Here is a 23,535-nt window from a genome sequence, read left to right as displayed (position 1 = left end):
TACACCATCTCCTACAAAATTCATGGGTTAATATTTATTTTTAGGATTTTACTCAACGTTTTTCTTTTTTAATTTTTGGGTGTGAGAGGACCGCGGGAAGGAAATTTAGGCTTGCGGGAAGCGGTCCCCATTTATTTCGTAGGCCTTGCTTCACTCCCGGAAGTCTGGCATGTACCCATGGTCACGACCAAGATGGCGAATGTCACATCCAAGGCAGTGAAAGGCTCTGAAATATTAGCCGTACTCATCGGTCAGAAACGGAAGCATGGATTATTTTGCACGGCCACTCCCGTGCCCCCAACTTCCAGATAACGAAATTGGGTACATTGTTTGAACGTGGCATATTTGCCCGTCCCGATAAAATTATCCGCATAGAGTCAACTTTTTTGATGAATATACCTGTAGACCTATTGTGAAGGGTACGGAGCATTATTAACCTGTCATTGGGAGCGATTTAGAATCAACTATACCGATACGATAGACCAACGCAGAGTGCTTGAGGAGAAATAAAATAGTGCGTGTCGGAAATATCTCACTCTCATGAATTAGCCTCTGCTGAGTTCGTACCCCACAATGTTCCATTCAAAGCCCTCCCAAGCAAGCACAACGTCCATGCTGCCGAGAACCTAATACTCATGTATACTTTGACATACGAATTGGATCAATGTCTCCCGCAAGCAATTGAAGCAAATTTTTGTGGTCAAAATTATTGCTGGAACACAATTGTAGTGTTCGCAGGTTCGCATTTGCCAATGAATCCGCTTGGTCTGATTGCATGAGCCACATTCGTGACATCCCATACATATGGGGTCACTAGTACACGTTTCGCAACCCAACGGAACACAGTAAACGACATGACCCGACATGAACTGATTTACAATAAGGGCCTGCCTTTGTGTCTCCCACTCAGTAAATTTGTTGGCCTGTCGCCCATCATCATTTCCAAACATGGACGTTCTACCAAACGTGGATGGGGCGTACATCCGAGCTCTAAATGAAGGGTGAGAGCTGATCCACAAGAAGCTGATGTGTAGCGCAATGCAGCGCACAAGGCTATAATGAACGTATCTACCCGACTGGCTACATTTGATCCGGGCAGTTACGATGGGAACCCGATGTTCTACAAGCTAGATCAAAGTTCTGCCCATGATAGTCTTTTTTTTATGGCTGATCTCCTTATGCTAGTATTGATAGATAAAAGCCATATAGATTTTGTTGGGGGTTGGAACCATGGCATTGAGAAATGGTACCCATACGTTGAGGTATGGGCTGGCAGCATTCGCTGGGCGGTGTTTCAAAGTGAACAATCTACCCATTCATGCCACCCGATTGAGGGCCTGGCACCTTTCCGGGAATGGAGATTGTTTGGTACTGGCATGGCTTGATCCCCCTTTTGAAACCACAGGATTTTGAAGAAATAGTCGACAAGACGTAGGAACTCGATGATGAAAAGAACCGAAGTCAGGCCGTTGAAGATTTTGAATACCGTAGACCAATGAAATGGCCAACCAGCGTTTTGACTCATACAAGGCAACAAAACCAAAAAATTCCCTCTTTCATAGGGCGGGGTGATTCTCACGTCTACAGGTTTAAACTTATGCCTGGCGTCTTTGGTCCTGTGCTCGTACATATAAACCCTCGTAAACAAGCCAGTAGTGCCTGAAGAAGGCTCACTTTTTATTCCCTCTCACCATTCTCAATGGCCATGCCACAGTCAAAATTGTCTCAACCGTCATTGGAATCGGCGGCTACCACGGAGAATTCTCTCACTACTTTGGTGAAGTTATTCAGTGTGGATATGGTTGCTGCTGGATCATCATCTTTCGCCGTGTCTCCTTTTATTGCTATTGTCGATAGGTAACAGTTCATGCTATGGGTGAAATCAATTAATGCTCCGGCATAAGCTAAATACGGTATCTTGACAGGTCCATTATCGAGAACACCAACGGCAAAACTCCTCTAGTGCAAGGCCTCAAGCAAGGCTTCGCTACTTTTTTTTCCCAACCTTTCAAATTTATTACTACTAGGCAATTCCGTCTGGTCTATGCCATTTACTTTAGTACCTACCTGACCGCTAATGTCATTGATACAAGCTGTGAGCACCTCAGCCGGGACAAGACTCAGACCTCGGCTGCAAAGTTCGTCGGTACAACTGCGGTCAATATGTCTGCATGCATATACAAGGATAGAGCTTTCACTAGAATGTTTGGTACAGTTGCTACAAAGCCATTACCCGCCCTATCATATCTTCTGTTTGCCGCAAGAGACTCTCTCACCATCGCTGCAAGTTTCAATGCTCCCCCCATCGTGTCTCAATGGATCCAAACCGAAGGCATATTAAAAAGTACCAAGGCAAGCGACACCATAAGTCAACTCGCATGTCCAGCTATCATGCAAGTCTTAAGTACTCCACTTCATTTACTTGGACTTGATCTGTACAACAATGCATCCTCTACGCCAGGCCAGCGCTTCTCACTTATCCGAAGAGAGTACGTTAAAAGTGTTTTAGCCAGAGTGGGCAGAATCGCCCCAGCCTTTGGAATAGGCGGTGTAGGCAACAATTACGTTCGATCCTACCGACAACAGATTCTCGCCAACCAATAAGTCTGGGGATTTTTGCTCGTTTCCTCCATGTTTTTTGACCCTTCATTGTATAATTTTTGACAGCAAACCCTATTCACATTATTGGCATCATTTTTTTTTCTCCTCTTTGTACTCCGTTTGTACCTCCATCCATTGACAAACTGGGGAACTCCTCACAATGGTTCTTTCATTCTACTTTCGACATAAACCTATTCAACATGTTTCGCTTACAGAACTGTATGTATCAGAACAACTAGATCATCTTAGAAATGGGAAAGCATCGAAGACGAGGCCATTGGTGCAAGGTAGGGCTGTTGTCAGCATGGCTATGGGTGGATTACTGCAGTTGAGTTGGTTGTTTTCGATCCCGTTGAGAAACATTGCGGATGATAGGGCGAAGAACAAACTTTTGGGTCAAAGTCGCTAAAAAGTGACGCAGACAGCAACTTGTGGGAATTAAATATTAGAGACGAGCCTGTACTGTCATACCTGAAAGAACTGGGGCAGAATGAATTTGACTTCAGCAGCAGGCGAGAACTTACAAGGAGCGGTTGGCAATAAAGCCTCATGAGCGGTAAAGGACTTAGCGGCGACAGGTGCGGCCACTTAAAAAAAAAAGAAAAAAAAAAAACTCTACACATCGCCGGCAGCTGATAGATACCAGACCATCCGTACAGCAACGAACGAATGAGTGCATTAACACATCTACGCGAGATGGAAAAAAAAAATCAACAGATATATTTTGGTACTCATCCAAGCTTTCGATTTATAAAAAAGCAAAGAAGGGGAAAACGGTACCATGCGTGGTAATAGCGGGGAGAAACAAGCCGCAGCGCTATTTTGTATTTACAAAAAAAAATAAAAAAAATTGAGTCTTACAGCCGATCAATTGCGACATAGTCCGTCACTGTACGGTAACAACCGAGGTAACAAGATTATCTACATGTTTACTACTACTTCTTCTCTTATGATGTTTCCGTCGCCGTGGTAGGGTCGTTGCCGTAGATTCTTCGGCGGGTTCATCGTTGGTGAGAAGAGAATTGGCTATTCGGATGGCTTCTAAAGACTCTGGCGTTTCACTTGTATAGCAATAATCGAATGACGATGGTGCATCTGCAAGTATAGGTGTTTCTGAAGTTGACGAGGACGTCACCATTGGTTGTGCGGAGTCGCCACCATGTTCGGATTCCAAAGCTTCGTACATCAACATATATGGATTTGCCCGTAGTACATCCTGTAAACTTACACGATCGACCTTCTCGTCGGATATCCGAAGCCAGATGTGATCCAAATGCTGACATCGTTGGCATGAGCAGTGGCATGGTAATCGACGATACGTAACAAAATGACCATAACTGTGGCTTCCATAATGAACGATGATACTCTTGAGTCTATACTTGTAAGGTCCTGCACCTGGTGGTTGCTGCGAAATAGGTTGGTCAGGGTGCACATTAAGCTCTCCTGTTGTACAGTATGCGGAGATGTCGAGTATCTCGGGGAACACAATCTGGCACATATTTTTTTGCAAACCGCCGAATTCATGAAATGCTGAACGAGAGATATGCAAACATAGGATTTTGGGCGGCTTGGCGATCATGACTTGTTTGGTGGAGGCGAAGCTTGCAATGGATTTAATACGCAGACTATCGTCATCATAATCTTCAGATATGCGTCCGCTCCGTATTCGGTCGTCCAGCTGTCGACATTGTTTATCAAGCGTAACAAGATGATCAAGCAACTGGCGTTGTTCCATCCTGTTATGAACTTGTTTAGCTTTAACACTCAGTGTGGCCATTTCCTTTTGCAGCAGCTTAAGTGTGGCACGTATGGAGCAATTGCGGCAATTTGCATCTTTGAGTTGTTCCATCGCTGTGTACCGTTGTAGGCACTGTTGCAAACTGATAGAATGCTGAAGACAAGGGATGAGTACGGAACTACCAGTAACCTGGTATGGTTGTTTTTGTTACTTACAGCATTGGATGGGGGTATGAGCTGGATATTATCAAAAGTGAAATGCCTGATAGCCTCCTACAACGTCATATGGTTAAAGTTTGCAATACTTCCCTAATCTGATTAAACAAAATGGCTCACTGTAAAACCGCACTGTAAGCAAGAAAGTCGGTTGGCAGACAGTCCTATCAGCGGATTGGAAGGAGATCGCTCTTTGATCTGTTGAGGTTTGACCAGTACTTCAGCTATACCGTTGGTTCGATTGCGGTGAACAACCGATGTTTCCTCTTCATTGACAGCACTTGACAATAGCTGAAATAATTCTTGAGCGTCCTGCTGTTCCCTGTTGATCACACGACGATGGTTACTCATGGCCCGCACAATATGTCTTGGTCGGAAGCATGATCGTCTTCTACTGGGGGATGATAATAGACTGAGCGTATATAATAACGAAGCGGCCACGGGGGTAGAAGGTGATGAATGGGCAATAAGGTTTAGGAATGGTTGAATTCCATCGGTAGCAGACAGGGCCTTATGATTGAAGCGTAATCCATTTGGGTTAAGGTCGGGGATATTGCATTAAAAATGATATATAATTTTTTTTTTACCTGCAAGACGGAATTCAAAAAACATGAATTACCAGTGTTGACCAAGCCGCTGATATACAATGGTTGTGACGAGCATAGATCGGCTATAGGAGGTTTGGTATCGACGGCATGAAGCATGGCAGCTTCATCTTGAGCAGTTAATGCAGGAGATAAAAATGAAAAAAACTCCAAGAAGCCTCCGGGTGAGAATAGTACATCAATTTGAAGAATATGCAATAATAGCGGCAACCCAGAATAATAATAAAGGTTATACAAAGCCGGCCAAAAGGAGATATCTAACCACTCAGAGAAGGCATAATAAGTGTCGGTATGGCGAATGAGCGAGTAGATGATGCCTCCTAGCGAAAGTAAGGCTGTCAATAGTTGAGCATAGTAGCTGATCTCGTTTAGCAATGTTTGGATAGACTGTAATGACGGAAGCATCTGAATCTCTTCATTTGGTGAGTGTGTGTGGTAGGGTGCACAGGACCGCAAGTTCCAACCTCAGCCAGCCTGCACTGAGCAAGACGAGGGTTAGGGCTAAGCACGTGACTCGCCACACGCTGTAAAAATCAGCTGCCGCTAAGGTCAATCGGAGCCTTCGTCAATGGCGAAAATCGCGCGAACGGTTGGGATGGAGCCCTAACCCTGGCCAGCTTCTGGGTTACAGTGTTGAGAGAGTTCTGTGTGGTGGAAAAATGCCGCAATCTCCCAAAGCACACTTGACGTGCCTGAGTTCGTTCTTTGACAGTCCCCAACTCTACTTTGGTATGGATTGTATTTTTTAGGGAAAAGGCAAAGAGTGGATGATTTTATTGCCATAGTGTCCTTCTTCTTCTTCTTCTTCTTCTTCTCCCTTTCATTATTCTGCTCTTCCAAGGTTATGTATCTCATCTATAAATCAAGTAGTCCAAGTAGCAGTCGTCATCTTTATTCTATTGAAATCTCCCTCTCCGTATAGAGAGTTCCTTGAGCATCGTAATTTGATCTGCTTATCGTATTTTATTTTTTCTATATTATCGTATTTTTTTTCTATTTTTTTTCCCCCCTTTCCTTGAATATACTGCAACAGAAGAAACCTCAACCCTCATGTACATAAACGACGTCAAATTTGCTTGCGCCACTTGCATCAAGGTAATGAGTCCACCCAGAACGCATGGTGATTTATGACGGCCATAAAACTAATGCTGTAATACCTAGGGACATCGATCGTCTCATTGCACGCATGCAGATAGACCACTATTCGAGATAAAGAAGAAGGGCAGGCCCGTTACACAATGCTCTCACTGTCGTGATCTGCGTAGGAATAGACAGGTTCATGTCAAATGCGTCTGTATGGACCGAAGCCAATGTAAGTATTGGATGACTTCAGTGGACATTATGACAGGAAACTAAATTGGCGTTTAGCTGAGCCATCTCTCATAGCCACATCTGCCTCCGACTCGGGTGATATGGAACATGCAAGTCACTGCACATGCAAACGGTCGAAGAAGAAATCCCTTCGCCGCCCCATAGTGTCTCCTCAAGCCGTTGATATTGGTATTCAAAATGGTAACCTACAAAGTACCCCATCACCCCCTTCATCTTCCCCATCCATACAAGACCCAGCTTCATGGTCTTGGGCATTGATAGCCCCGAAACAAGAAACAGATCATGCAACCAGTAGCGCAAAGGACTTAGTAGCTCCTTTACCTCCCATCGACAATAACAACGACTATTCTTTTGTCTTTCACAAATCAATTGAGCCCAAGAAACCGCATCCACGTAGAAGATCTTCGCTATCCCGACGACCGTCTCCCATAAGCATCATTGGCCCACATAATCTGATTCGAGTTCCCTCCAGCGATTCTTCCGTCAAATCCGAACCTGCCGTCGTGCTCGGCACCGACGCTTTCAATATATACTCGGCCTCTACCTCAAATGAAACTCTGCTGCAGAGCCACCTGTCATCACCCCTTCCGCATACGTCCGAGCCCATTTTCTCCGATTTACAGAGCAAGGCGGTTGAATCGCTCGACTTTTCACTGAATGACTTGCCAGACGACCTTGCTATGCTAATAGACGGCGATCAGGCTGAACAAAATGCATGCCTTCCAACCGATGAAAGCGACGATATTACCCATATTCCAATATCTTCTGCTTCATCTATTTCAGGCGAATTCACTGAAGACCTTGCGAATTCATTCACATTTGAGAGTGCAGCGGAGTTGATGGCCATTTTTGAGAATGATCTATCGAAACACCAGCAAAAGCAAAAGCAAGTACTGTCCATTCAGCAGCGTCGGTCAAATCAAAGTTGTTGCGGTTCCTTTGCTCCATCAAGTGCCTGTTGTGGCGACTTATCTTTACCTGGTGAATCTGTATGTATCACTATTACTCCCATGCATGGTCAATCGCAGCCTCAACGTCCTAGCAATCGTATCGTAACATGTCGTTGCGGATCGTCGTGCTCTTGTACTGGATGCTTAGTGCATGCTGGTTCCAATTGGATATTAGATCCCTACGCCGGTATTCCATCGTCGAGCTGTTCATCTGATGAAGAGGATCATCTTATGTTGGATGAAGAAATCGTCAACTCCTCACTGCCATGGCTGCCAAATGATACTCTGTAAATAACTCCATTTCCTTGTTCCCCTCTCCGTTCCTTGATTTTTTTTTTTTTTTTCCTTTTGTTATATGGTGTAGTTCAACCTGTGTACTTTTACTTGTGTTTCTGCTCTTTCTTCTCCTCCACTACTATCTCAAAAGGCGAAAATATATACTTCACACTGTCAGCAGTGTTTTATTCAAAAAATGGCCTTTTTAAGTAACATAATATAGCAAAGAAGGCAAGGGGAATCCTATGGACTAGATAATATTGATAATGTCCAATGCTTAGTTTGCAGACACAGTCTTCAAATATTCACGGCGGATCTCGATATCGTCTGCAAGAGGGCCTGGAGGGGGATATGGTAGAAGGTGTTGAGTCTATTGAATAGCAAAATGTGGCAAAAAACCAACATTAAAAACACAGCTGCTTACGGTTAATGGGAGTCCATACGGGGTCTTCCTTGAAAAGACGCATAGCCTTGATGTAGTTCTTGGAATCGGTAGTAAATCGATGGTAGATGCCTGCGGGAAGAACAAGCAAGTCACCTTGCTCAACTGCGATGCGGATCCACTCGTCGCCTTCGCTACGAACGTCAAAGAAACCGCTTCCACCCAAGATGTATCGAATTTCTTCGTCTTCGTGGAGATGCCTATATCAAATGGAAAAGGTAAAATAGGAATTAATGTCACCGGGCTATCAATGCAATCTGAAAGCAAGAAAAAAACAAACACTCACTCGTCAAAGAAGCTCTTGACCTTGGTCTCGTAAATCTCACCCATGGCCTCAGGAGAGACAACAATCTGAAAGTATAAGTTGAGCGTAATGGCTCAGTATGTTGCCCTCACGAAGTGTAGACCAAACAAGCGAGTATATACCTGATCTCGGTTCTTGTAAGAACGTTCGGCAGCAACCTTGTCTAATTCTTCAATGGCATTGTCACCCGTAATGCGCCAGTACAGGACACCAACTTGACTCAGTTGGTCGACCGATACTGGTTTTCCGGAATCATGGACTTCTCTTTGGTCCAATTCGGTGTTGTCGTAGTAATAAGCACGCATAGTGGGAGTAGTAACAAACGAGTGGGGAAAAGTACAAGATTGACTGTATTTATGTAGTAAGGCGGGTTCCCTCAGTAAGCGGGCAAAAAAAGATCAAAATGGTGTGATAACCCATTCATTCAAGCGAACTGGCCAATGAAAATTTATTCTCAACCCACACACGGCATGCTAACCCCAATTGACCCTTTGCACTTTGAACAACAACTGGTTGGAAGCGTTAGCAACAAAAGCACGTCCACATCGACAAACCCCGAAACCTTCTAGCAAAATTATATTGGCTATTATGATGTTTCTCGATCCAAACAAACTGGGAAAATTTTATGCCAAAGTTCCAATTCAATGGTGGGTTTGGCGTCGCCGTCTCTCTGCTGTAGTCATCAACATTCGAGTATCACCATCCAAACGCTTGCCTAGAACCTATTTAATTCAAACACTGGGTTTCCCTTGTCAATTCTCTACAACGATATGTGCGTCAATGACTCTGCCTAGCGCCTCGGTGAGTTTCCAACCTCAACATCGATGAAACCGCTTTTTCAAACAAACGGTTCACCGGCCACATCGTCAAATAAACAGATTTGCTAACAAATAATCTCTCAAGATCTTTCTTCCTTCTTTCTGATTGTTTTACACTCCCTCAGCGCGTACCACGTTGTTGCAATAGACTAATCATGCGACCCCCATTTATGAGGCTCTCCCTGGCCGTGCTGACCTGTGTGCTTGTGCCGGTTAGGCAAGCACTACAGAGCCAAATTGCAATGTTTTCTAGCCTGCCACCGCCAGAACTCATCGAAAAATTGTCGTTAAATCTTCATTATAATATTCTTACCGCCAGTCAGCCATCTACGTCGCCCAAACCTGAGATTCTGACGTTTGATAATACGACACATATCTTGGTCTGGAAGTTCACTAAAGAACAACGAGAATTCTTGAAAACGCACCCAAGTTTTGTTGGTATTGAAGCAGATAGCATTGTTCACATTGCTCCATACAATGGAACGCTGGACACTCCAGACGTCGAAGAGCAGGGTAGCGATGCACCAAGTCTCGATGGATCTCAAAGTGGGGAGACCTTCAATGCCTTGCTGAATAGCACTCAGACTGTCACTCAAACGGATGCTCCAAACTGGGTAAGTTGAAACCTTGATGTGCTTGCAGGAAAAAAAAACTGCCATTGCCCAGACTATGGAAATCTATTCCTCTCGTCGTACTAACAACATGTCTATGGTGGTATACATTGTCCATAGGGATTAGCTCGTATCAGCCAAAAATACTTGCCTCTCAGAACTGACTACTCGTATCCTGAAAGTGCCGGAGAAGGAATTGTCGCCTATGTGATTGATACGTAAGTAGCGCATCCTATTGGCATACAAGCAGCATATAACTGTTCAATAACATTCTTTTTAGTGGAGTCAATATCGGACATACAGACTTCGGTGGAAGAGCTTCATGGGGAATCACAACTGTGGACAACAGCGTAGACATAGACGATAATGGACATGGCACATTTGTTGCTGGTATCATTGGTGGAAATGCTTATGGGGTAGCAAAAAAAGTAAAAATAATTGCCGTCAAGGTAAGCAATGATGCTCGCGTTTATTTATTTTTCCATAAAACCAACCTTCCCAATTTGTTCACAAACGGATTCACTCTTAGGCCCTAGACAGGAATGGCAGCGGGACTGTCAGCGATATTTTGTTTGGGCTGCAGTATGTTATAAAAACTGCGAAGAAACTTGGAAATAGCCATAGGTCAATTGTCAAGTAAGTCATACACTTTCCCTAAGTAGTGTGTTGAAAAAATGACATCTAATGACTTGCTATATGATTAGCCTATCTCTCGGTACTCAAAAAAGCACAGCTTTGGACCAAGCTGTTACGGCACTTGTCAACGCAGGCATCGTCATGGTTGTAAGTGAATGGACTGCTTGTAAAAAGCATGAGAGGTTTCAATGGGGTGTTAAACATGTTTTTTCTTTTTGCTTAGGCGGCCGCTGGAAATGGGGACGAAAGTGGTGTTGGACAAGACGCTTGCGAGTTCAGTCCAGCCAGTGCTCGCACAGCACTGACAGTAGGATCGACTGATCGTTTTGATAACGTTGCAAGTTTTAGTAATTATGGGCCCTGTGTCAATTTGTTTGCCCCAGGAGTTCAGATCCGCTCAACTTGGGTAGGCTCTGATACAGCGACGTACGTATCAAGCGGCACTTCATTTTCTACTCCATTTGCTGCAGGTGTCATGGCTACCTACATGTCTGAGCGAATAAGTCAGAACAAATCTGCCATGCAGCCTGCAGATATCATTCGTGCTATTACTGGCATGGCTACTAGTGGCGCTATACATGGTTTGGGCTCAACCAGTCCAAACTTATTACTCTATAATCGAATTGATGCTCTCAGTACTCAGCGATCGGCTGCAACACAGGAATATGTGTCGCAATGGATGATATCTAGCTTGATAATATCATATCTATTTATGTTAACCCTGTAAATAAAATACTCCATGGTAATTATTTTCCTCTTAATAAACTTTTTGGAAAAAGGACACTCTGGCCGTTTGCAGTCACAGCGAAGATTTCCCAACTTCCGTCCAGCACTGGCGCTGCCTCAACAGACTACTCGGAAAGCTCCAGCTCTCTGATAATATTACAATCTGGATCAAAGAGACGGGACGGGCACATTCCAGGCAGAGCTGGAGCTCTTTGACTTCACTGGGGAAGCCATTGATATAGCTCTTAGGTTGGTTCTTGATTTAAGATGGAAAGACTATACAGCTATCATCTACTGATTCTATCCATCGTCTAGACGACTTCTTGCAAAGGTTCATCTTCCAAAAGAATCCCAGCAGATAGACAGAGCTCTAGAGGCATTCGCAAAACATTACCATGAATGCAATCCTGATTTAGCTGAATCGTACGGTATGATATTGCCCTCCCCCTCCATAACTTTGTCCCACTCCAAACTAAGGTCACATACTATAGATTCAGCGTACGCTATGGCTTTTTCCATCCTACTGCTTCACACAGATGCACATAACAAGAATGTGAAGCGCAAGATGACCCGCGATACGTTCATCATGAGAACTCGATTGATAGAAGGAGGAGAGAATATACCCGCAGAGATTTTAGACGTAAGGGGCTCAATTAGAACCCATAGCTTAAATGGACTGATCAATACTGATAACCTCCTACAATGACGATCTATGCAGGTTATATATGATAACATTGTTAATTGCGAGTTCCAGTACGCACAGCCCATGGACCCTATTCAAGAACGACAATTAACCAAAGCTGCAGATACCCGAGGGCAAACCTCGTGGCTCCCCAAGCTAGCTAAGCCAGATGGACCGAGCAACCAGGTGAGACATAGGGTTTTGTGAAACTCGCTGGGACATTCCCCCGAGTGAAACTTACTCCTCGTTCTTTTTTAGATACCTGTCAACAATGACTTGGAAGCTCAACTGGAGAGGCTATTGCCTTCCGATAATCCATATGACTTCAAAGGCAGTTACTTTGACATTGATGCTCTTAGGCGAGCATTTTCGCGCGCACCTTCGTTCACGTTGAGTGGAGTCAAGACCAAGCAATCAAGCCCTCTTTCCGATGGCCAGAGCAACAAAACTTCCAACGACTCGTCTTCTATTTATTCAAAAGTCACCAGTGTCTACAAGGATGCGGGATACATGGTTCGAGTTGCGCAAGCCGGCGTTCTCGATCGAAAATATGAACTCATGCAAGGAGGCAAGCGAGCCAATGTACGCGGATGGCGAACCTTTGGTATGATCCTCAGTGGTAGTCAGCTCATCTTCTTTGCCGACATTTCTGCTTTCCTGGATTGGTTCGACATACCCAGAAGTGAATCTTATTTATCAGATAGGGCAAGTGTCAGCTTACCGGCGACCCCCACCATCGAAATACTAAACAGCACAGCACCGCCAAGTCCTGGTCAAGCAACTCCTCCTGAGCGAACGTCTTCACCTATGCTTCGTTCCAGTACATCTTTTGCCTCGTTCGCCCCTTCCATCTCGACCACATCTTCATCCATACCATCATCGTATCTCAGACCGGTGCAGATCATATCGCTCACTGATTCTGTATGCTTTTGCGATCAGCAATATACCAAGTATCCCAATGCATTCCGACTTCATACAGGTGATGGACAGCAATTCATTTTTAGAGCAGAAAACGAACAAGAAATGTACGACTGGATGGGTAAACTGAATTATGCCGCCAGTATGAAGTCCACTGGAATCCGAATGACTAGTTCTCATAACGGCAGTTCAAGGCATAGTCGGCATGAAGATGTTATTCGACGGCAAGAGCTGGTACACGCAAAAATGGCAGATCTCTCGGTTGGCATTGACAATCTTTCAAGGAGGATCGAACAAGACCTCTATTTTCGGCGCAATTTGATGGTGCTTGTTCCACTTCAAAAATCTACTCGAGAAAAGATCCTTCAATATGCAGAAACAACCAGCAGTCGATTGCAAGCTTGTCGGTTACGGTACACCAAATTGGAGTGCTATAGAACCATTTTAGAAAAGGAGCTCCGAAGCATACGGGAAAGTGAGATGATTCGCAAGATGGTGGGTGTGTCTCTGCAACGAACCCCTTCCACCGATAGCGAAAGCCACGAAATGCGAAACCGAATGAGAAGGAGTTACTCAGCTTCACCTGGTTACCAGCGACAATCGTATGATGCCAATCACCCTGGTGGACCTAAAGTGCCTGCCCGTGGGTCCAGTTTGATAGGTATCCCCAAAGGATTTTTCCTGGAAGGAAGTGAAGAGAAACTGAGAGACGATCAAGCGTATGAACGGCAATCTCATGAAAGCGATATCTCCATTGGTAGTGTGAATGATATGGAGAAAGACAATGAGAAAATAAGGCTGGTGATTACGGAGCCTCCCAAATTACCCGATGCAAAACACGACGCGGAAACCCTCCGTCAGCGTAGCTATAGCAATGACGAGGTGACGAAAAACAAGAGTATGTGGGATTGGACCAGTAAACTTCGGGCGTTTGGAGGCTCGCAACAGCAAGAGGACAAACCCATTCCTGTGCCTGCTGTTCAAGCTCTCAAGCAAACCAAGCTTATGCGCCGTCGTAGTAGAAGTCACCCCACCATGCCTGCTGGCAGAGAACAGGATAAACCCTTATTGCAAACCAAACCTGAAACATCGAGACAAAGGAGCAATTCCGAGTTATCTTCTGTAGGAGATGAGGAGGAACTTTGTGTCGATGGACCTACTTCTTGGGAATAACGGACGGCTTGGCGGGACTGGCAGGGCCATCATGCAAGCGACCCCATTACTTGTGCATTTTTTGTTTTTCAGCTGAATGGACATTATTTAATTTTTTTTTTTTTCTTTCTAAAAAATAAATAATAGTGTATTGATTATATCAACATAACCAAAGGGAAAAAGGGTCATTTTGTTCTGAGGCCAGAAGGAATGTGGAAGCCGCTGGAAATCCCTATTTTTCCATCCTAAAATTTTCTAAGCAGACGACTTGGACTTTGCTCCTCCACTTGGCCCCACCTGAAAGCATCAACATGTATTGCATGCGGTACTTTGTACCTCTACTCCTATTACCCTTCCCTGATTCACCACCGATATTCGTCCTTCTATTTCTGATTTCCTTTTTCTTGCATCAAAAACCTTGGTAAATGATAACTCCACTTACCTGGAACCGAATGACGCCCTTAACTAACCTTTCCATTACAGTATATACTGTACTCTACTGCTCTTTGCTCTCTTCTCATCGACTTGTTTCTGGGGACAAGGGCGATGTTGGGTTGGCCTGAATGGCCTGAAGTTGTTTGACGTACATGGCATGGCAGCTGACAAGTGGAACCCACGTTGGAAGATCCCTCTTCCCATTGGAACTTTTGGCTCATCGTAAATGGGCTATATTTATCCATTACTGTATAATAAAAAATTCGGCTTAGGCTATATTATTGGGCATGCTTGGGAAACGTACCCATGTGAAAATGCCATGGGTGAAGTGCACCCGACATTGGGGTACTTCTTTTGAGCCTCTTTCTATGGACACACACCCAAGCGTCGCTAGGACGGACGATGTATGTATCGGCATGGTGGCAGACCAGGATATGTGTACGATGCAATGCAAACTGACGGGTTTTTACTAGATGAAAAATGGATTAGCAGGTAACACCAGACCGTGCGGGGAATGGTGTGAGAAGGAAATGACTGTAACACTAACGGCAGACATTGAATTGAGTAGCCATTATTTATATTTTGTGAGCTTGGCCCTTTGTTCGCTTACTTCTCTCTCTCTCTCACTTGCCTTTATCATGGAAGGAATCCGAAAAGCTCTGCGCAAAATGCCTCCGTCCACCACCATCAAGGTGCTACGAAAGGTCTTTGCCATGCCTGCTCCAGCAGCTCGTTTGATATTAAACGACGTTACTCGAGCAAGAAAGGAACATAAGCCTTGGATCAAGAAGGTGACGTGGAATTTGGAGTGGAAAGGTTGTTGGATCGGTGAAGACGTCAGTGGTCTCGATGAAGGCAGCATAAGACAAAGGATCGACGAATCCAATGTGGTGCTTTTCAACGTCCATGGTGGAGGTTTCCGTCTTGGTACCCCAACCATGTATATGGATGCTTATATCTCATGGATTAAAACCCTGAAGCTCAAGTATGGACTGAATGCCATCATCATGTCTGTTGACTATCGGTAAGTAGCTGGGGGTCAGGCAGCAACTATGAACTCCAGTTTCCTGTGTAACTCAAGCCAAACCTTCTAAACTTTTCTTTCTATAGATTGGCGCCCGAACACCGCTATCCCTCACCGGTAGAGGACATTGTCCGAGCCTATGAATATCTTACACGCCATTTAAATGTCGAGCCTCACAAAATTGTCACCATTGGTGATAGCGCTGGTGCTGCTCTCATTTTGGAAATGCTATTCATCACACATGATCCCAGCATGTTCGAAATTGTCACTGAGGACACCGACGACGATAACTCCACTCAACCTGTACTTGAAGAACTGCCCCGACCTGCAGGTTCAGTCATGATTTCCCCTCTCGTGACCGATGAGACTACTTCGGAGTCCTGGAAAGAAAACGTCAAATATGACTTTGTATCACAGTACACAGCCAAAGTCATCAAGAAAGACTACTTTGAGCCATTGGATCCTGATACGCCACCCGATGCCATTCGCGTTCTTGGTATCGCCAAATTAACCACGGGTTTCCAAGCCTTCCTACCAAAACATGTTCTGTTCTATGTTGGTGATAAGGAAGTGCTTCGAGATGATGCTCTTGATGTGGCCAATAAGGCTAGAGACGACGGCGTGGATGTTGAAACCGTCATGGAGGACTGTGTGCACGATTGGTTCTGTGTACGTGAAGTCGTCAAGGACAAGAAGATCCTCGAGCGTGCTGATGACAAATTGGCCGACTTTGTTGAATTGAGTCTTCGTGACGCCAAGGAGGCGCATGATGCCACTGTCAAGCACACTTCTTCTTACGATCAAGGACTTGAAGCTGTTTTAGAAGTCGATGAGGACATCCCAGAGATGTCACTGGAGACCAAAGCTACCAATGGCTCCAATGGGCAGCAAAACATGGCGCTCGCAGCATAAGCGAAGGATGACAATCCAATCAAATTGCAATACTTTTCAAAACCCTCGTATTATTTATCGCTTACCTATCGTTACCCTATTATTTTGTAACGGAACCTATATTTCTGTATATTTCATTCTTTGTACTATTTGGCCATGAAGTCAAGCAACCAAAATCTCTATTCCTGTTCAATCCCCACTTTCTGTACTGTACATAAACGTAATATGGTCTTCATGGACTGGATTTTTTTTTTTTGTTTAGGCAACTGTAGTGTTTGCTGATCCACATTCTATCACTTTAAGCCTGCGCACGTCCACATAAAAACGTGCAAACAAATAATAAGAAAAAAGAGGATTGTACATGGCTTTCGCCCGTTTTACAAGCAAATATGGCAAATCATTCATTGTCTGGACCAGCTTCTTAGCAGTCTGGATTACCCAGGCCGTCTTTTGCTGGCTGGGGTTATGCAACTGTCCACCAACCGTTTATCGAGAAAATTTTATCGAGTTGCCAATCCCATTTCATGACTGGTTTAGCAAAAACTTGCATGCTCTCTTTTTCAGCTCAAGACAGTTCTCCTTTGAATCTTAGAGCGAATTAGCGTAACTGCTACTAATACACTTGCAACTGCTTTGGACGTTAAAGGGGTTGGAGAGTTGTATCATGAATGATAAATTGTAGTCAGTTCACTCAGGAAAAGAAGTCTGTTTTAGAAGGACATATAGCATGAATATAACCTTCTGAAGGGCAAAAAGTAAGGTCTTTGTAATCATCTGTACACTAGATCAGCAAATACATACAGCCCAAGCATCAGTTGCGATCAATGCTTATACCAACGATGAAAAAATTTCAAAATCACTGAAGCGGTCTCCATTTTCTGTGCAAGTATTGAGGTTCTTGACAAACTTATTCCCGTTCTGTAGAATGTTCCACTATGAACATTTGTTCCTGAACGAGCTCAGAATTCATACTCCTGCAGGATCTGCATGATCGGCACCTTCTAGAAAAGCAAACGATAAAGTTATTGACTGTTATGGCGTATTCTTGACATTGCTCTCAGAACTTTGTTGCAATGAAACGTGATAATAACGTGCAAGATATACAAATGATGCCCTGTTACTGTATCCAGTGATATTTATGGTATCTACACTTATTGTTTCTTTTTTCCTTCCAAATGAGTATATGCCTGCATGTCATACTCCAGCTGCATGCAGCTGCTATGTTGAACATTGCATTATAAATCGATGGTCGAGATAATCTTTTGATACAAAATCTCGTCTCACGAAATCGACTTTGGCAGAGCACATTTTGAAAAATTACAGACCGAAATCCAGATGCATTTAGTGGATATTAGGTTGAGCAGCATTGTTCGAAAATCTGAGTTTATGTCGCCAAAGCCCTTCAAGTTCATAAGCGCCAAGACTGCCCACTGAATGAGTTCATTGTGTGGCAGTACCATTGGGAACACGTTCTTTAGCACATGCTCAGAGTCAATGAGTGATATGGGGCAGTTTATTTCATGGCTACGACACGTTTGTCATGAGAAAACCACCTACTTCACTACGGCGTTATTCCAAAAAGCCTTTCATTCGAGCTAGATGGCATTCCACGCTTTATCATTAAGATTTATTCATTTTACGAAGTGATCAGAGTACGCGGAATCTCGGATACAACGATGTTCAATGGAATGTAAAAGAAACTGAGAATACTGACGGGGAATTGTTTTGCCCAAATTAATTCGAAGTTTACATTGCCTTGCGAGATTTTGGAGAAACAAGACGGTCCATGGTTTCAGAAAGCGAAATGTAAAGTCTGCCATACCTTCTATACAATAATGCCAGGTTCATCGTTATTGTGATTTGGCCTATCCAGTGCATAATCCTCCAACGCTTTATCACCTTCTTGTTCAGATATCGTGAGGGTTACTTCCATTCCGTCGGTTTTTGTACTAATACTGAAGGTACAGCCGACATTCGTATGTAGCACTCCGCAATGAAAAAGGCGATTTTAGGATAAAACCACTATATTCGATGAAGTTGCGTAGACTGCAAATGTCAAGCGTGTCTATTGAGATCACCATGATTGGTTGCTGAAAACCCAATTTGGAGAAATTATGCCAAAAATGGAGGCACGTGCCTGGATCCGGCCACGGTCTTCTGGGAAACTTTTTGTTTAATGAGACGGCCAAACGGCACAAAACCCCTTGCACGTGTACAAGACGCACTGCATGTTATGCTTGCAATAAATACTGAAGGTATTTTCTTGGATTTGCAACTCTTGAAGCTCTGTCCATTATGGTTTTGATCAAGGCTGCCGGAGTAGCCCTCTTGGCCACCATTGCATCGGCGGCGCCCTCCTCATGGAAGGACAATATTAAGAACGTTGTTGTCCTGGTTCAAGAGAACAGATCCTTCGATACTCTTGCTGGAGGATTCACCTATAGCAAGGATATCGATGGTATGGTTGGAAGACTTTTCTGCAACCCTCTGAACGTCAGTCATCCACTTCAAAACATCATCTGCTCCGACAAGTTGGCCCCCGCCAACGATATCGCTAACGACGATCCCAACCACTCTGTCACCGGCACTTCCTTCGGTCTGTACAGTACCTACCATCCCAATGAGGAGCTCATCAAGAAGGGCCACCTCGAGCCCAACCTTCTCGGTTTCCTTACCGAGCAACAGGTTGCCAATGGCCATCCCGGTAATGCCACTCGTGCTTCCGAAATTTTGAACTACTACACTGCCGCCCATATCCCTGTCTTTGAGGATATGGCCAAGAACTATGTTCTTTTCGACAAGTGGTTCTGTGATGTTCCCGGTCCCACTAATCCCAACCGTGCCTATGTAAGTCTGAGCTAGGTGAAAATTGTCCAAACCTGGTTTTTCTTTATTGCTTATGCCGATCTTATATTAGATTACCTCTGGTACCAGCCACGGTCACGGTTCCAACGATGCTGGCTTCGACTATGGTGGTCTTCCCCAAAAGTCCATCTTCCAGCAATTGTCCGAGAAGAAGATCTCTTGGATCAACTACTCCAACTCCTCCGGTAATGCTGCCGGTTATATTAAGCCTGGACAGCCCATTACAGGTTTCAACCCTGATTCCATTTTCTACAACTGGACCATTGCCAGTGGAGCCATCGACACCAACGTCAAGGGCATCCAACACTTCTTTGACGACGCAGCAAGCGGCAGTCTTCCTTCTTTCAGCTATATCAACCCTGAATGCTGCAGCTACGACTCCATGCATCCTCCTTCTCCTATCAGCTTGGGTGAGAGCTTCCTTAAGAGCATTTATGAAGCTCTTCGTGGTGGACCTCAATGGAATCAGACTCTCTTCGTTCTTACCTTCGACGAGGGTGGCGGCTTCGCTGATCACGTCTTCCCTCCCGTCAATGTTCCCGCGGGTGATAGCTTGACCTACACTGAATTGGCTCACGATGGAAAGAACGCTACCTTTGACTTCACTCGTCTCGGTGTCCGTGTCCCCACTATCTTGATGTCTCCCTGGGTCGGTCAGGGTATCATTGAACACGAAGGCAAGAACAAGGGTCGCACCTACTCTCACGCCAGTATCCCCGCTTTCCTTGCTGAACTCTGGGACCTTGACAACCTTACTCCTCGTACTGCTTGGTCTTCCACCTTTGAGCACTTGTTCTTGAGCAAGCCCAGAACTGACACTCCCGCCACCTTGCCTTCCGTTAACACCTTTTAAAGGAAGGGCCAGCATAACGATTGAAACTATCAGTGATATGTAAAAACGTGTATCAGTTAATAAAACGAAAGGTTGATCCTGGAGTCCACTGACTTTGTGGCAATGTTTGCAGGGCAAAAATAAAAAAAACCCTGGTTTTGGATTTTGACGTTCCCCACTTTACCGGGTTACCGTCACCTTGGTGCCTCTTCAGAGTGATTTCTGTCGGGCATGATTCCTACTTTTCGGCAATGTGATAAGGAAGAAGTGAAAAGAAGACGGTGATTTGTGGCAATGCAGTTTGGCCATTCAGCTGCAATGTTATTAGATTGGCTCTTGCTGATGGGGAAATTCAGGTACAACGATAAAGTCGCGATACCGGCGGAGACAAATTCAGTCTTGCCAAGAAGTCGGCACAAGATAATACGATTTTGCGGCACGTTTTGGTTCATATAATCTGAGATCTGCTCGACTCAGCCTTTAGCTCTTCGGGGACCCAGTAATCACCGAGGTGGAGTTACTATTGAACCAAGTTAATGGTACTTACCAAGTCGGAATCCGGCAGCTCGGAGAAGCGACCGAAAACTGAGCCATTTGATGCCATGAACAAAAGGTTTCTGCATAGTATCGAACGCCTTTAAGTGAAAAAATAAATTAATTAGCATCGTCATGGTAAAAGTACATGATTTCTTCCACCTTTGGAACAATCAGTCTCGTTCCACTAAGCATAAGAGTCTTCGGATATACAATGTTCCAGACCACACATCAATATCGTTGATTCATCCACCTTCGCCAGCAATGTATAACATTGCGCATATTTTCATTGGCTAGGCTCAGAACGTGTAAAGCTTAATCTCGGCACCTAGAGAATAGGTAAGCATAGGGTCTAGCGTAATTATCAGCGCTATACGATCAGTGGACGATGGTATTTCTAGTGTTCGGAACGCACATGAATATGAACATCTATCAAGAACGAATAACTTTTATGAGTGCCTTGGTAAAACAAAGAAGAAACGTAAAGCGGTTCCATGCATCTCCCCCAATACTGCGGAATTATCTACGGGGAATTTCAAAAACCTAAATCAATTCGTACATCCTCCATTGAAGCGTGAAAAACCGGTAAAGTAGGCATGTTTACCCAGGTTTCCAGTTATAATTGCCACATTCCTAAGATAAACTATCTGTCGTTGCCACTCTTTTTACTTTTGAATTGTTCGTTGTTTGATAAACGACACAACCCAGATAGAATTCAGGGAAACCATTTTAAAGCTACAGCGACTAGTAAGTATTTGGATACAAAGTCTCCATTCGACACGTTTATTGGCGATATACAAAAATGCCGATTGAATTATACGTCATAAAAGCTTTTTTTTGCTGTAATCAAAGTAGCTGATGGCATTCGCTGTACAATCACGATTTGGGGTCTTCTGCTATATACCAACTTTAACACCCATCCATGGACGTCTTCATTCGCAAGAAGGTGCTCATCTTAGGGGGATTTCGGGGATAGTCCGTTACAAGGCTTTGGGTTGACGTTGTACGGGTTAATTAGTCTGGCACCGACAATCAAGTGTAACTGGTGATTCCAGAATAGAGGCATTTAGACTAAATTTGAGCATGCATGTGGTCTCCATTGCATTCATGTTTTTTGGTGAATATGCTGGGCATGATCCTTGGTACCGCTGCGATTGGCTGGCAATTATATATTAGTAGCCAAAGTGAGAAGGATGTGGTAGGACGAGGCTCCGTCAATCCAAGATTGCTGCACACGTGCCCAGGGACGTCTCACTGCACAGCAGAAGTATTTGCATTCCAATAAATATGGTGCATCATTTCATAATGGAAGGGCCTCAGATCTATCGTATAGTAATATGGTTTTGCTCAAGGCTGCTGCTGTAGCTCTCCTTGCCGTCGTGGCATCTGCCAAGCCCCACCAAAACCCCCACGGTCACGGTGTTTCGTCCTGGAAGAACAACATCAAAAATGTCGTTGTCTTGGTTCAAGAGAACAGATCCTTCGATACTCTTGCTGGAGGTTTCACCTATAGCCATGATATCGATGGTATGGTTGGTAGACGTTTCTGCAACCCATTGAACGTCAGTTTCCCTTTGGAGAACATCACATGCGCTGACAAGTTGGCCCCTGCCAACGACATCGCTAACGACGATCCCAACCACTCTATCACTGGTACTTCCTTCGGCTTGTACAGTACCTACCATCCTGATGAGACCCTCATCAAGAAGGGTCACCTCAAGCCTAACCTTCTCGGTTTCCTTACCGAACAACAGGTTTCCAACAAGCACCCCGGTGATGCCACTCGTGCTTCCGAAATCTTGAACTACTACACTGCCGCCCATATCCCTGTCTTTGAGGATATGGCCAAGAACTATGTTCTTTTCGACAAGTGGTTCTGTGATGTTCCCGGTCCCACTAACCCCAACCGTGCCTACGTAAGTTCTGAAGCTGAAATGGTTGTATAGCAATGCTACGAGGAATGGATTGTCTTAAACTGACAATATTCACTCATCCTCTAGATTACCTCTGGTACCAGCCACGGTCACGGTTCCAACGATGCTGGCTTCAACTATGGTGGTCTTCCTCAAAAGTCCATCTTCCAGCAGTTGTCCGAGAACAACATCACCTGGATCAACTACTCCAACTCCTCCACTAACCCCAACGGTGTTAACAAGCCTGGTCAGAAGGCCAAGGGTTTCAACCCTGATGCCGTTTTCTACAACTGGACCATCACCAGTGGAGCCATTGACACTAACCTCAAGTTCCTTAGCGAGTTCTATACCGATGCTGCTAACGGTACTTTGCCTCAATTTACCTACATCAACCCTGAATGCTGCAGCTACCAATCTATGCACCCTCCTTCTCCCATCAGCATGGGCGAGAACTTCATCAAAGGAATCTACGAGAGTCTTCGCAATGGACCTCAGTGGAACGAAACTCTCTTCATCGTTACCTTCGACGAAGGTGGCGGTTTCGCTGATCACGTTGCCCCTCCCGTCAATGTTCCTGCTGGCGATAGCTTGACCTACACTGAATTGGCTCACGATGGAAAGAACGCTACCTTTGACTTCACTCGTCTCGGTGTCCGTGTCCCCACTATCATGATGTCTCCTTGGGTCGGTAAGGGTGTCATTGAACACGAAGGCAAGAACAAGGGTCGCACCTACTCTCACGCCAGTATCCCCGCTTTCCTTGCTGAACTCTGGGATCTTGACAACCTTACTCCCCGTACTGCTTGGTCTTCCACCTTTGAGCACCTGTTCTTGCACAAGCCCAGAACCGACACTCCCGCCACTCTTCCCCAGGCTAACAGCTTCTAGATAGAACAACAACTGCTGTGTTGACGCATGTAGAATGGCCGATTATATAATAAATAAATTCTCATCCAATGTCGTAGCAAATTTCTGAGAGGAGCGGGCGCGAATTTTTTCCCTGCCAAAATTTTTAAAAAATCGCGAGCGTCGCGT

At 44.7% G+C, this 23,535-nt stretch overlaps 11 protein-coding genes across 11 annotated transcripts; 8 read left to right on the top strand and 3 right to left on the bottom strand.

Annotated features, from left to right (window-relative positions):
* The first annotated feature begins 1,355 nt into the window (after nucleotides 1-1,355).
* Nucleotides 1,356-2,757, top strand: K450DRAFT_259439 (uncharacterized protein). Its single transcript, XM_051592003.1, has 2 exons — nucleotides 1,356-1,857; nucleotides 1,926-2,757. The coding sequence occupies exons 1-2, from the start codon at nucleotides 1,700-1,702 to the stop codon at nucleotides 2,602-2,604; spliced, it is 837 nt and encodes a 278-aa protein (XP_051440936.1). The 5' UTR covers nucleotides 1,356-1,699; the 3' UTR covers nucleotides 2,605-2,757.
* On the bottom strand, nucleotides 2,757-3,306 carry K450DRAFT_259438 (uncharacterized protein). Its single transcript, XM_051592002.1, has one exon. The coding sequence runs from the start codon at nucleotides 3,222-3,224 to the stop codon at nucleotides 2,910-2,912; it is 315 nt and encodes a 104-aa protein (XP_051440935.1). The 5' UTR covers nucleotides 3,225-3,306; the 3' UTR covers nucleotides 2,757-2,909.
* A 1-nt stretch (nucleotide 3,307) lies between these two features.
* K450DRAFT_259432 (uncharacterized protein) lies at nucleotides 3,308-5,594 on the bottom strand. Its single transcript, XM_051592001.1, has 4 exons — nucleotides 5,142-5,594; nucleotides 4,675-5,064; nucleotides 4,555-4,611; nucleotides 3,308-4,492 (listed from the first exon to the last, which is right to left on the bottom strand). Exons 1-4 carry the CDS (start codon nucleotides 5,562-5,564, stop codon nucleotides 3,488-3,490), a joined length of 1,875 nt encoding a protein of 624 aa, XP_051440934.1. The 5' UTR covers nucleotides 5,565-5,594; the 3' UTR covers nucleotides 3,308-3,487.
* Nucleotides 5,595-6,227: 633 nt separating this feature from the next.
* On the top strand, nucleotides 6,228-6,455 carry K450DRAFT_157746 (uncharacterized protein; the record flags this gene model as incomplete). The annotated part of the gene is made up of 2 exons (XM_051583985.1): nucleotides 6,228-6,254; nucleotides 6,321-6,455. Coding segments are annotated over 2 exons (162 nt in total), but the record flags the coding sequence as incomplete, so codon positions are not given.
* Nucleotides 6,456-6,525: 70 nt separating this feature from the next.
* K450DRAFT_259427 (uncharacterized protein) lies at nucleotides 6,526-8,072 on the top strand. The gene has a single exon (XM_051592000.1). The coding sequence runs from the start codon at nucleotides 6,572-6,574 to the stop codon at nucleotides 7,730-7,732; it is 1,161 nt and encodes a 386-aa protein (XP_051440932.1). The 5' UTR covers nucleotides 6,526-6,571; the 3' UTR covers nucleotides 7,733-8,072.
* Nucleotides 7,864-8,983, bottom strand: K450DRAFT_259424 (uncharacterized protein). Its single transcript, XM_051591999.1, has 4 exons — nucleotides 8,586-8,983; nucleotides 8,446-8,510; nucleotides 8,142-8,359; nucleotides 7,864-8,056 (listed from the first exon to the last, which is right to left on the bottom strand). The coding sequence occupies exons 1-4, from the start codon at nucleotides 8,766-8,768 to the stop codon at nucleotides 7,995-7,997; spliced, it is 528 nt and encodes a 175-aa protein (XP_051440931.1). The 5' UTR covers nucleotides 8,769-8,983; the 3' UTR covers nucleotides 7,864-7,994.
* A 231-nt stretch (nucleotides 8,984-9,214) lies between these two features.
* On the top strand, nucleotides 9,215-11,308 carry K450DRAFT_259415 (uncharacterized protein). Its single transcript, XM_051591998.1, has 7 exons — nucleotides 9,215-9,264; nucleotides 9,367-9,895; nucleotides 10,013-10,110; nucleotides 10,173-10,341; nucleotides 10,422-10,528; nucleotides 10,597-10,675; nucleotides 10,752-11,308. The coding sequence occupies exons 2-7, from the start codon at nucleotides 9,437-9,439 to the stop codon at nucleotides 11,253-11,255; spliced, it is 1,416 nt and encodes a 471-aa protein (XP_051440930.1). The 5' UTR covers nucleotides 9,215-9,264; nucleotides 9,367-9,436; the 3' UTR covers nucleotides 11,256-11,308.
* A 308-nt stretch (nucleotides 11,309-11,616) lies between these two features.
* Nucleotides 11,617-14,172, top strand: K450DRAFT_259413 (uncharacterized protein). Its single transcript, XM_051591997.1, has 4 exons — nucleotides 11,617-11,682; nucleotides 11,746-11,894; nucleotides 11,973-12,122; nucleotides 12,195-14,172. Exons 2-4 carry the CDS (start codon nucleotides 11,760-11,762, stop codon nucleotides 14,025-14,027), a joined length of 2,118 nt encoding a protein of 705 aa, XP_051440929.1. The 5' UTR covers nucleotides 11,617-11,682; nucleotides 11,746-11,759; the 3' UTR covers nucleotides 14,028-14,172.
* A 937-nt stretch (nucleotides 14,173-15,109) lies between these two features.
* K450DRAFT_202460 (uncharacterized protein) lies at nucleotides 15,110-16,377 on the top strand (the record flags this gene model as incomplete). The annotated part of the gene is made up of 2 exons (XM_051584690.1): nucleotides 15,110-15,465; nucleotides 15,552-16,377. 2 exons carry the CDS (start codon nucleotides 15,110-15,112, stop codon nucleotides 16,375-16,377), a joined length of 1,182 nt encoding a protein of 393 aa, XP_051440928.1.
* A 2,274-nt stretch (nucleotides 16,378-18,651) lies between these two features.
* K450DRAFT_202459 (uncharacterized protein) lies at nucleotides 18,652-20,074 on the top strand (the record flags this gene model as incomplete). The annotated part of the gene is made up of 2 exons (XM_051584689.1): nucleotides 18,652-19,203; nucleotides 19,274-20,074. The coding sequence occupies 2 exons, from the start codon at nucleotides 18,652-18,654 to the stop codon at nucleotides 20,072-20,074; spliced, it is 1,353 nt and encodes a 450-aa protein (XP_051440927.1).
* Nucleotides 20,075-21,914: 1,840 nt separating this feature from the next.
* Nucleotides 21,915-23,534, top strand: K450DRAFT_259401 (uncharacterized protein). Its single transcript, XM_051591996.1, has 2 exons — nucleotides 21,915-22,503; nucleotides 22,588-23,534. The coding sequence occupies exons 1-2, from the start codon at nucleotides 21,925-21,927 to the stop codon at nucleotides 23,386-23,388; spliced, it is 1,380 nt and encodes a 459-aa protein (XP_051440926.1). The 5' UTR covers nucleotides 21,915-21,924; the 3' UTR covers nucleotides 23,389-23,534.
* Nucleotide 23,535: the final 1 nt, after the last annotated feature.

Source organism: Umbelopsis ramanniana (genome assembly GCF_025399195.1).
Source record: "Umbelopsis ramanniana AG unplaced genomic scaffold K450scaffold_75, whole genome shotgun sequence".
NCBI lineage: Eukaryota > Fungi > Mucoromycota > Umbelopsidomycetes > Umbelopsidales > Umbelopsidaceae > Umbelopsis > Umbelopsis ramanniana.
This window is presented reverse-complemented; position numbering and strand designations above follow the sequence as displayed.

Coding starts and splice junctions, on each gene's coding strand:
- K450DRAFT_259439 (XM_051592003.1), top strand. CDS start 1,700: ATGGCCATGCCACAGTCAAAATTGTCTCAACCGTCATTGGAATCGGCG. Junction 1,858..1,925: donor TTTATTGCTATTGTCGATAG/GTAACAGTTCAT, acceptor GTATCTTGACAG/GTCCATTATCGAGAACACCA.
- K450DRAFT_259438 (XM_051592002.1), bottom strand. CDS start 3,224: ATGTGTAGAGTTTTTTTTTTTTCTTTTTTTTTTAAGTGGCCGCACCTG.
- K450DRAFT_259432 (XM_051592001.1), bottom strand. CDS start 5,564: ATGCTTCCGTCATTACAGTCTATCCAAACATTGCTAAACGAGATCAGC. Junction 5,065..5,141: donor TTTTGAATTCCGTCTTGCAG/GTAAAAAAAAAA, acceptor TTCAATCATAAG/GCCCTGTCTGCTACCGATGG. Junction 4,493..4,554: donor TCATACCCCCATCCAATGCT/GTAAGTAACAAA, acceptor CCTTGTCTTCAG/CATTCTATCAGTTTGCAACA.
- K450DRAFT_259427 (XM_051592000.1), top strand. CDS start 6,572: ATGGAACATGCAAGTCACTGCACATGCAAACGGTCGAAGAAGAAATCC.
- K450DRAFT_259424 (XM_051591999.1), bottom strand. CDS start 8,768: ATGCGTGCTTATTACTACGACAACACCGAATTGGACCAAAGAGAAGTC. Junction 8,511..8,585: donor CTTACAAGAACCGAGATCAG/GTATATACTCGC, acceptor TTATACTTTCAG/ATTGTTGTCTCTCCTGAGGC. Junction 8,360..8,445: donor GTCAAGAGCTTCTTTGACGA/GTGAGTGTTTGT, acceptor CATTTGATATAG/GCATCTCCACGAAGACGAAG.
- K450DRAFT_259415 (XM_051591998.1), top strand. CDS start 9,437: ATGCGACCCCCATTTATGAGGCTCTCCCTGGCCGTGCTGACCTGTGTG. Junction 9,896..10,012: donor AAACGGATGCTCCAAACTGG/GTAAGTTGAAAC, acceptor CATTGTCCATAG/GGATTAGCTCGTATCAGCCA. Junction 10,111..10,172: donor GTCGCCTATGTGATTGATAC/GTAAGTAGCGCA, acceptor CATTCTTTTTAG/TGGAGTCAATATCGGACATA.
- K450DRAFT_259413 (XM_051591997.1), top strand. CDS start 11,760: ATGGCTTTTTCCATCCTACTGCTTCACACAGATGCACATAACAAGAAT. Junction 11,895..11,972: donor TACCCGCAGAGATTTTAGAC/GTAAGGGGCTCA, acceptor CGATCTATGCAG/GTTATATATGATAACATTGT. Junction 12,123..12,194: donor CAGATGGACCGAGCAACCAG/GTGAGACATAGG, acceptor GTTCTTTTTTAG/ATACCTGTCAACAATGACTT.
- K450DRAFT_259401 (XM_051591996.1), top strand. CDS start 21,925: ATGGTTTTGCTCAAGGCTGCTGCTGTAGCTCTCCTTGCCGTCGTGGCA. Junction 22,504..22,587: donor CTAACCCCAACCGTGCCTAC/GTAAGTTCTGAA, acceptor CTCATCCTCTAG/ATTACCTCTGGTACCAGCCA.